The sequence below is a fragment of the Taurulus bubalis genome (assembly GCF_910589615.1).
Source record: "Taurulus bubalis genome assembly, chromosome: 3".
Lineage (NCBI taxonomy): Eukaryota > Metazoa > Chordata > Actinopteri > Perciformes > Cottidae > Taurulus > Taurulus bubalis.
Window position 1 is genome coordinate 30,497,678 of NC_136591.1, and position 11,766 is coordinate 30,509,443.

General features: G+C 40.8%; 1 protein-coding gene across 4 annotated transcripts in view; it reads right to left on the reverse strand.

Moving 5' to 3' along the window:
* ptprk (protein tyrosine phosphatase receptor type K) overlaps nt 1-11,105 on the reverse strand; it is a gene marked incomplete at its 5' end in the record, with an annotated part of 104,832 nt that extends 93,727 nt beyond the window's left edge. For all 4 annotated transcript variants that reach the window (XM_079215268.1, XM_079215267.1, XM_079215270.1 and 1 more), the window contains 2 exons: nt 4,323-4,346; nt 11,024-11,105. In XM_079215268.1, coding sequence (XP_079071394.1) covers nt 4,323-4,346; nt 11,024-11,105 — 106 coding nt within the window. The remainder of the gene's footprint in view (nt 1-4,322; nt 4,347-11,023) is intronic.
* Nucleotides 11,106-11,766: the final 661 nt, after the last annotated feature.

The following is an 11,766-nucleotide window of genomic DNA, read 5'->3' on the forward strand; positions in this document are numbered from 1 at the left end:
TACTTTCACAATAAGACTCCTCCACCTCTACCTCCCAATGAAAACCTCATATGTCCTATTTTGGTGTTTTTCTTGGTTCCCATGTTGCTCTGCAGCGGTGTGTCCGCTGGTGATTCCACTGCAATGCCTTCTTATCACTTCCAGTGAAAAAGGACGCACTGTTTGCACCATTCAAAAACATGTATTCAGTGCTGCTCACTTGAGGAAATACGGTCTCAGTAGGTGTCCTGACCATAAACACGATAATAGCCGTGGAAAAACTATTGTTCAGTTCCATGAAAGCATGGAAATAAATCTGAACTGCTGAATGTTTGGAGGTATGAAGTTGCCCTGTTCCCTCTGTCAGTGAAGCTGTTGGTGGTGCTGCATATTTCAATCTTGATGTAGGCCAGTACCATACTATGGTGTTTACGCGTTATGTGTGACCCCCCTGAGACGCATGCATTTCAGTCGCAACGGCCCATTCAAGACTACCAGGAAGTAATACTTTTTTTGAAAGGCTTTACTATGGATTTCATATGATTTAATTCCTGTCTGTTCTTTGCATGACATGAGACAGAATTGTCTTTCCGTCCTCAGTCTCCACTCTAACTAATTTGGATATCCGCCTGAATCTAACGCCATTTTAAGTCGACACTACTGCGTAGCCACTGGTTATTAAAAGTGCAGCCGAGCGAAGTAAAAACTAAATAGCAACACCCATGTTTCATGTCACTGTTCCAGACGAATCGGACCCCTGGAACTCGTTGGAGTAAGAGGATTCAAAGGTCTGGACACAGGTCTGTACTGGCTATGACGATTTGCCTTCCAAGTGCGACTCCAATGGAAGTGTCTGAGTTTAAAATCAAATGTCCTTGCTCTTTGCAAAAATGCATTTGAGAGTTATAGCTAAAGATGAAATAACACATTTTATTTTGTGTGGCCATTGGCCCCAAAGATATTCAATATATATATATGAATAACTTCAATGGTTATTATATAATCAAATGTGTTGTCAATTCATTTGCTATTGACAACTTGGTTAATTAAATGTTTCATCACTTTTATTTTATTTAGCTTGTGAGTCCTTGGGCTCAGCTCTCTGTAAAATATCTAAACCAGTAAAGTGGAACATGAAACATGATTGGAGCAAATACTGATCTATGATCGCAGACATCAAAGGTTGATAAGCTTCATACAATTACCGGTATGCTATTTAAAATTAAAATGTTCTTATATTTTATTCATACAAATAAGGCTTGTTTTGGAGACAAGACATAATTAATCAATATATTGTAAGCTAATGTGCTTATGTTCAACATGTAGGAACTATTCATGTGACTTCATCACAGACCGTGTTTCAGAAAGGCTGCAGAGGACCAAACTGACAGACAGATGTTCAACATGTAAATGTCTGTCTGCTGGAGTGATTGACTGTAGGTGCGTATATGTCAGACTGACCATGTGTCTGCAGTCATCTGCAGACAGGACGGTCACTCACACACCCGCTGGCTGACAGACAGACAGACCAAACGACAGATTAGGATGGCAGATAAAAACAATGTGCAACATCATTTAGAGGAAAAAGATAGCTCTGGAATATCTGCTAGAAGATTTAAATCTCCGCTTAGAGGACCAGCATTGTGGTGATGTGAAGATACATGGTTGGGGATGGAGATGATAATCTTAATGGACTGGTCATCCGTCTGTGAGCCCCTGATTCACACACACGGACACGCACACGCACACACACATACACTTAAAGGGGGTTTATATATCTCGAAAGCTTTCTACTGCTCTTGAACTGAAATCAGCTTAAAGAGCAGCAGATAGGGTTATTGGAAAGGAGTGTAAGAACTGTAAAAAATAGTGTCCTTTTAGATACCAGGATGTACATACTGTGGCTGGAAGTGACTGTAGCAGAATGTCCTCTGGGATTTTATCCTTGGACTACACACAGAGATCAGGAATGAGACTTGATATGGTGTACTGCACAGAGATTGCTTATGGCTACTTTTGTGTGTGTGTGTGTGTGTGTGTGTGTGTGTGTGTGTGTGTGTGTGTGTGTGTGTGTGTGTGTGTGTGTGTGTGTGTGTGCCTTCCTGACAGATGTCATCTTAACTGAACTAATGGAAACCACTTCAGCCACTGCCTTTAGCTACATACACACACACACACACACACACACACACACACACACACACACACACACACACACACACACACACACACACACACAGACAAGCACACAGACAAGCACAAGAGCCCTTTGGCCGTGTCTGTAAAGCCAGTCCACCTGAAGGTTAACATGAAGAGGTTCATTCCTTCACTCTCACACACACACAATGAAACAAAGAAAATGCTGCTGTAAACACAAAATGTGATGTTACCTGCCACTTTAAAGCTGTATTCTTCTCTTAATTTGTCTGAAGTGTCTCTTTAAGAGCTTTGAGGTTGACACAAATAGCCATAGCAAGGACACTAAAAAGACACATGCCCCTAAAAAGTCATTCTTCCAAGGATCTTTCCATTGAAATGCTCCTCAAAGATTATTGTGGGGCATCTTGTCACATGTTATGTAGTTCATAGAGGAGGATGACAAGAGAGGGTTAAGAAAAAAATACAGATTGAAGCGAAGACGCTTGGTTACACTTTAACCAGTCACAAGATTTCCCCAAAACTCACTGTGGGGTTGGCTTGAATCCAGTATCATCAAACATTTGCCAAACATTTGGCACAATGGCAGAGTTCAGTTCAACAGTAAAACTGGAGATTAAGTGTGGATGGGACATTGAGAACTTGACTGGATTTGGAGGATGTTAAGTCTTTAGAGTTGTGAGTTATTCACAATTGAAAAAGAAAATGATGGCTTTAAATTTGATTTTGTGGCTATAAACTCTAAATGAATGGAGGTATGTCGTAAATACACAGCGAATCAACCAAATCAGCTCCACGTGACCAATATAAAGCTAGTCTTTAAAACACTACACCCTTATGAATTTCTACCTCATCTACAAACTCAGGTAAAAACTCACAGTCGAGTCAAGTGTAATCTACTGAGATTAGTGAGAGCAGATGTAGAACCTGCCAAATCCCCTTTCAAGAACCTGTCCTGCTTAATATAAACTGACAGTATTTCTGCCTCGCTGGGCTTTCATTAGGTCTCTATTATTTTTGTATTAAATAATTTGTGTTTTGGAGCGTAGCACTCCAAATCCTGTGTTCGACTCCCGCACACATACAAAATACAAATGTAAAAAAGAAATCAAAGCGTATTTTTTAGTTTTTAAGGATTAACCAGAATGTGACCTTCACTGTGGATGCCTTTGATTTTTTGTAAATATACACGTAAACAACATATTTGCTTTGATTCTGTCACAGCAAAGCCTTGTGGGATACCAAACTCCACAGTTCCACAGAGATCTCTCTGTAAGACCCTGCAGTGCGAGAGTATTTTACCAACCTGTCACTTTCACAACAAAAATCAACTCCCTCATTAACAACCGTCCGCTGGGAGTGTGTAAGTGGGAAAGTGAGAAAGACCGAGGGGGAAGGGAAGTTAGAGGGTTTGTGTGAGACAGAATGAGAGGATGTGTCATTGCTGAAGTGGACAGTTAAAAGAAGAAGAGCGAGGCCGGCTACTGCAGGAACAAAGTTACTGAGAGCCCCTTTATTGAAAACCGAGCTCACCTAAACAAACAGCACCTGGAAACTTCAAACCTCCCGACAGCTGTCTAACTTCACAAAGACAGACAGACAGAGACAGACGAACACAGCAGGGGAGACACACCGACAAATGGCACGTAGATTACCAGACAGACAGGTTGGCAGACTCACAAAGAGAGACAACTACAAACCAGTACGAGAGCACTTCAACGATTTCAACGATTAAAAAGCAAGTTTGTAATTGTAGAAATTATTCCCAGGGAGATAAATGTCTTTAAAGCACTGAAACCATTTTGACATTTAATCAAATGGTTCCAGCCAGAATCAAATAGTTCATGGTCCTACTGAACATTGTCATACAGCCTAAATATCACTGCACACTGCATTTTAATACCGCCGAATACGGTGTGAGTAATATTCCAGAAGACATTGTACGATGAACGTTAAATCAAGATGGGATGTTTGGTGGAGACGAAGGAGGTAAAAGGCAGGATGATTGTGGATGAGAGAACAATTAGATCACTTCACAGGACGTCTACACATTGAAAAGGGAACGTTAAGTGACAGTTAAGTGAAGACTGTGGGATGATGACGACGACACTGAAGACAATGACAAAGACGATGGTGATGACTATGACAGATGAAGCTCAGCTCTTGGCCGGCCACTCGTAACTCACCCTTCTCAGCGCGCCCCATGTGTGCTGGGTCCAACAGCAGCAAAGCAGAGAATAATAAGAGAGGATTAGATTGGATAGCATGCACAGGTGTATAGTCACATACACAAGAAAAAAAAAGTTGTGTTCTTTTAGTGATAGCATACATACACTAGTTGTAAGGCGGCAACTAAAAAGGATTATATTCATCAAGACCAAAATAAAATCTGTTTAACATCATAAAAAACTGAGAAAAGAAGTCAATCCTCACAATTGTGTTGACTAAAAAATGACAAATCGAATTATTAATAGATTATCTTTCTGGCGATTGACTAATGTTACAATTGAATTCTTATCTACACTGTTGTGCTTTCATACAGGGAGGTTATTGGGCACCAACAAATGTTTTGGTACCAACTTAATTGTGTCCACAGCAACAAATATCAAAAACTGTCCAGAATCTTAACATATGACACACATTTCACACAAATATTTCTTATATTCTGAACCGTTTCTGATCTCAATTCCAATTTTAGGGGACCAAAATAACTGTGAGTGGTCAGCTTGTGTTTTCTCCTACAGATTGCAGATGCTGATGAAGCTTCTTGAAAGTGAAGACAAAGTTGAAGAAAGACTCAAGAGTATATCAAAACCTAAAAAGTATAAATACCAAATCCATTTTTAATTTACAAATTCTATGCATCAGCAGCAACCAACAGCTTCTAAAATCATACAAAATTAAAGCAAACAAATCGGTATCAAAAAAGGTAGTAAGAACAATCTGTTGACTTGCACATGTTCCCGAAAACGAACTCTAACCTGAAGCCAACCTCAACCTTTACCCTCATGGTAACCCTAAAAACAAGCATTTTCCCAAGACTGTCGTCACCTGCCGCCACTTCTCTCAAACTCTTTCTCCCTCTCACACACACACCAGCCATGACTACATTTGAAATATCATTATCACCACACAAGACTACACAACTGGTACTGATGCTGCTCACATGTGTGTGTGTGTGTGTGTGTGTGTGTGTGTGTGTGTGTGTGTGTGTGTGTGTGTGTGTGTGTGTGTGTGTGTGTGTGTGCGTGTGTACTGTAATGTAATTAATCAACTGAGAGTGTTGATTACTTAATCTGTCATTAGCCAGCCATGTGTGTAAGTGTGTGTGTGTAAGTGTGTGTGTGTGTGTGAGTCGGCGGGGTGTTTCTCGGCCCCCTTGTACTGACAGCTGTGACCAGAGCCAAACAGGGCAGAGCAGAGATTGATGATACCGGACTAATACCATCATTCATCAGGGATGTGATATTTCAGGCATTGGGATTTGTTTTGGACGTACTGCCTGCCTTCGTTTCCAATGAGACTTTCACACTTTCTTGGTTTTATTTCCTGCTCGCTGATTGATGATTTACACCAATCACATAACAATATCTACAGGACCATGACATTAGCAACATTTCCATAAACCTGCTTTTAGGTTCATTTTCAGATTGTGCATAAATTGTCTGAATGGAAACAACAGAATCTAATGATAAAAAGTTGAAATATTCAGTTATCAGCTGGCCTGGGGGTAAAGAGAAGTGAGGACACAAAAACAGATTTTTCTGATACACCTTGATGTTGCAGTACCTGCTTCTTCCAAGACAATACATCCATGGCATGCTGCTTCTCACTGTGCCTTGTCTCCACTCCACCAGAGAGCTCCAACAAATGAGGACTAAAAAGAGTGTTTTTTCACATGAGCACAACTAGATGGAGACCCGCGTTCCCCTCTTTCTATCATCGTGGCTGTTAAACAGCACAAGCTACATGTGGATCAGAAGCAATAAAGTGCTGCAACAATTAGTTGATTAATCAATTAGTCGGGCAGTAGACATTCAATCCGCAACTATTTTAATATTTGATTTATTTCTTTTTAGCAACAACTCAAATATTATCTGGTTTCAGCTTCTCAAATGTGATGATTTGCTACTTTTCTCTGGGAGATCATTTTTAAATTGATCTCTTTGATGTTGTTTTGTTGAATAAAGATTTAACCTTGGTTTAAGAAATTGTGACAGACTTGTTTTACCATAATCTTACAGTTTGAGGACTCGGGTCACAACTAATGACTGATTTCTTTATTGATTATGCTGATTATTAGGGCTGTCCTCAACCAGTGAAATTCTTAGTCGACTTACAATGAAATATGTAAAAAACCAAAGACATACAATTTTGTTGACTAATCGATTTACTGATTTAATAAACAGATCTGTAAAACTGAGTTTCTCCACAAAGAATCACAGAAACGGAACATTAGTTGACTAATCAACTGAAAGCTTATGATGATGTTCTGAAGTCATCATTGTATGCACAAACTGTCCAAAAATGTGAAAACAATGCCAATCATAGTTTCTCTAGGCCCAAGCTGACGTCTGAAAATTGCATGTTTTCTCTGACATACAGTTTAAAACCTAAAGATATTCCGTTTACAATTGTGTAAAACAGAGAAAAGCCGCAAATCACTGCAATGTAGAGCAAGTGAATGTTTGACATTTTTGTTTCAAAAGATTTGATACAATCAAAGATATATTTTCTGTATATTGAGTAACTGGTTAATTATTAGTCATTCAAGGTAAACGAACCAACGATGACAAGGCATAATGTGTCAGAGCTCTGGTTCTTCATTAATAATGGATATCATTAATCATCATAAAGATAGTTCAATTCAGATCTTATATTTAGCCAAAACCGCACTAAACCTTCACAACCTGTTTTCTCATGAGTACCAAAGCGTCCTCTTATAGCTCATAGAGATCGTGCACAGCATGGTGTGTGGAATCTGAATCATATGTGTCAATCATGTCATGTTCTCACTTTCCCTCATTCTTAACTCTCTGACAACGAGAGGCTAAAGGTTGCACAGTCGCTTTGTGTCGCTAATCAGTTTTTAACACAAACCTTAAAAATCATTCATCCACACACACACAGTCTAATGAGGGATTAGCAAATTAATTCTCTCAACAGATTAATTACATTTACACACACACACACACTCATGCTTGTGTGCGCACAGACTTCATCCCCAAACGACTGAAGATATGAGCCAGTACTTTCAAAGAGATGGTTTTCTTTTTTTTAAATCTATCACTAAATTGAAATCTGTAGAAGACAGACAGGCTCTGGGCAAAGTGGCGTTTGATTTGAAGAGAAGACATTAAGATGGATCTGAAAGACAGCGGACTGTAGCGTTACTCATAAAGAGAAAATAAATTAAAAGAAGCATTCTTTGATTTGGTGCCATTTTGCATGGCACGAGTAGAATGAGAAGGCTATTTCACATGAATCTGAATGAGAGGCAAACATTTCACATGCTCATCTTTGTACCACTGTACTCCGGGGGGCTTAAAAGCATTGGCCTCCCTCTTTCTCTTTAAGTGACAGCAACACACATGAGTTATCACACACACACACACACACACACACACACACACACACACACACACACACACACACACACACACACACACATTTGCTCAACAAACACACACAGAGCATGACAGAGAAACACACAGACACACACACACACACACACACACACACACACACACACTCCCTCCCTCCTGCCGTTTTCACAGTCTCTTGAGTGGAGAAGATGCCCACGGCCAAAAAACCAATGGTTGCATTTCTTGTTGTTTTTACCCCCTCCTCCTCCTCTCCTCTTTCCACTATCACTCTCTTTCTCTCGCCTTTCTGGGGGAAAACACACACACAAAATTCCAGCTTCCAAATGGGAGCCAAAAAGTAATTATTATCAAACCAACTTGGTTCTAATGTTCAAAATATTAAAATAATTTACAATTATAATTAAACCAGCTCAGATGTGGTGTTCAGCAGCAGCGACAGCCTTCTAATTCGTCTGGAGACACTAATGGAAAACAATTATTTCACTTCATTAAGATTAAAGACGCCTGGAATCTGTGTCACAGCTCGATCAGAGAGGAGACAGATTTAGAAAGTTGTCAAATTAACATAAACTCAGTTACACCCGTTCCCATTTATTACACTGACTTTGTAAGCGATAGGCCAAAACAAAACTGCTGCAAAACAGCATGATAAGAAGAGACAAGGGAGAGGCAGATTTAAATAAATGCCATAATTTATAGTTTGACTTTCTAAATGGGACACGAGAAGATAAAGAAGGAAACGGGACAGATTTAGAGAAGAAACATCTCAACACAAACTCAAAGTGACTTTGTTCAAATGTGATGGACGGTTTAAAATCTGTGCCACTGATTTTCTTGTCCTTGCGTGCAATTTCAGGGAGCAACGGCTACTGATGCTGCGCCACAACACGCATCTCTCATTATTGGCTTCTGATCTAATAATCACCACTTTTTCTTATTCACAGTTCACACCGATTGCAGCCTATTAACCCCATCAACCTCATCCGTTTTAACGTTTCACTGAAGTGATCAAATAAAAGTGCCGTCAGTGATGGAAACGGCTGTGAAATCGTGCATGCATTCTGCACCCTCTCTGCATTTTTGCAGAATGTGATGAATCTACGTTGTCTTCTTTCACTCACAAATTAGGTTTCACAGTGTAAACAGAGAATGGGGTGGCAATAACCCTTTTATCCCTGGGAATTGGGTCCTTTCATTACAATCAAACGATCATGCTCCTGCATAAATTACCACTGTTGCTTGCTTTTATTTAGAAACGTATACTTAAAAAAAATTATATTCTGCAACACAACCAGCGGCAACTTCACTTTTCCAACCCCCTTTCCACACTAATGATAGCCCACCTCCACTCTCTGTAAAGCAGTATCAAGTCACTAGTATTTACTTGCAAATTAACAGCACTTAAATTCCCAAAGAGGCCTCAAAGAAATTCCACACATTTGTTACCCGGAGGGCCAAATGGCCACAAGGGAGGAGTGAGAGAGGGAGGGGGAGATGGAGAGGGAGGGGAGGGGGGCAATAAAACGTTCACAGATGAAGGGGTAATTAATGTGTAATTTCTTTGCGAGGCATTAACACGCCTAAGCGAATACTGAAGCAATAAAAAAACGACGTTTTTATACTATTTCTGGTTATTTCCAGCTCTGCAATAGACCGTGGTGTGTCCTTTATTTCAGTCTTATATGGTTTTAGTATGGTTTTGGTTTGGAGGTGAGATTTCTAACAGCTGTGTGTGTCTCTCTTTCTCTCTTCTGTGTGCGTGCGTTGGCGTCCAGAGGCGAACAACTGGGGAATGTGTAAATAAATAAATAAAACACGGGGCAGCCACGCAGACAGAGACACAGGTACAGAGAGTTTTCCTGCGCGGACACCGGGAGCTGCAGACAATGTACACGGACTTTGTTTCCTCCGCGGACGGTCAGTCCTGCACCAGGAACACACCTCGGATGTTCCCTTCTGGAGTTCATTTAGGAGACTTTTGCATTTGGCATGGTCCCGGAGCGCTGCAAGCAGCAATGTGCTTCTTTTTTCTCTCTCTCTCTCTCGCTCTCTCCGCGAAGTGCATACGTGTTTCTGCGGAATAGACTGACGAGAGGGGAGCAGAGACACTTTGGGTTCCCGTCTAAAAACTAAAGTACAGGAGAAAAGGTCCCCTTGCATCCACGGATAATTATTGAAGAGTTTAATGCCACGGTCGTTTTATTTAGCCTCGGTTGCATGTAGTTTAACTATGACTATTTGGAGTTCAGGTCAAGCCCCTCCGCATCAGAAATCACATGTAACATCACAATTCTTCACACATTCAGTTTGTATTAAAAGATAAAAGCCGCTGTATTCAGAATAAAAACTACTCCTTCTCTACTTAAGTTAAATAACGCGGTGCGAAAAGAAGATCCATGCCATCAAACAAGGCGATCGGTGTACCCAGGCTATATCCCCCACAACCATTAGGTTTTATTGCATTCAGCGAGAAATAAAGTTGGAGCGGATGAGGATCATTTGGTTTGCAAAGGGCGAAGAGCTCACGGCGCGTGAGAGCCGAACCGACTCGTACAAAAGAGCCACAGTCTCCCGTTTGAGAGACTTCAAATACGCCACAAACTACAGAGGATGACACGGACCACACCACCGTGGAAACGTGCACGTTAGAGGTCCCCATCGGGACGCGAACTGTGGATGTTGCAGTCATTAGGTGGCGATCTCCGTGCGCACCGGAACTTTGTTTTCCTCCATCCACGCGCTGCTCGCGAGGCGGCACCGTGGGTACATGCAGTTAACCGGTGACCCCTCCGCCAATGCACAAGCTGTACATATTGGGAGTTCGGAGACACAATAATGTCCCATAAAGACATATTGTAAATTAGTTTGAAAACCTTGAGATAAGAGTTCACAAACCAAACTATCCGGTCAGTGTTTGAGAGACCGACCCACTTGGCAAACAGGCTGACATCAAACAAGAGCCGACCGTCTCGCATGAGCTTAAATAACCTACGACGAAGAAAACATGTTTCGCATTATTGTAAACAGTGATACGAAATAAAAAATAAACACTACATGAATCCAATTATTATTTTTTTAGGTGAAAACAGCCACAAAGCGATGAAACAGGCACGACGGCACATTCTCAACACGGAGTCGAACTTTTCTGCTGCACCTAAACACACCTGTCAAGAGATCCATACGCTTAACACGGATGGAGAAAACGAGAAAAATAAATAGTCCAAACTTTACAAACCCCGGAAACACCCATAACTGTCTATTTCCCCCGTGTTAGTCCTTACCTGTCGGTATCTGTCCCGAGGCGTAACCAGCCGCCGAAAAGAGAAACAGGAGTCCCAGGAATACGGAGAAAAGTGTATCCATGTTTTTCAAACGTGGCCGTGTTTGAGTCTGTAACAGTTTCCCCACGGAAAAGTTTTTTTCCCTGCGAGTTCTCTCCCTCTTCTCCTCCGTCTTCAGTCTTCTTTATTTCTCTTTGTCATGGGTTATTATTCCTCCGGTTGTTGCGGATTCAGCCGCTCCAATCTCTCCTTTCTCCGGTTTCTCTCTTTTCGCTTCCGACGGGCTCTCGCGGACACTACACTTTGTTTCACGCGGAGTGAGGGAGCGCGAGCGAGCGAGAGCGAGCGAGAGAGAGAGAGAGAGAGAGAGAGAGGTAGAGCGAGCGCAGCAGAGAAAGTGCTTGACGTCACGAGGCAGGAGTTAATTGGAGAGAAAAAAAACACAAATTACAATGTAACGAAACGAGTATTTCTTGTAGTGTATTGCCATGTGTATTGTTTCAGTGCCTTTGTTTAAATTATTGTGTCACTTTATTATTACATTATAACTCATACATATTATAATTACATACGTATGTATGTATATATATATATATATATATATATATATATATATATATATATATATATATATATATATATTCATAATACATGTAATCACGACCACTACTTAACGTTTGGCAGTAAATCAACATTTAATAGGCAATGAGTATTGTTTGTCATAGGCTTCTTAGCTACTTTGG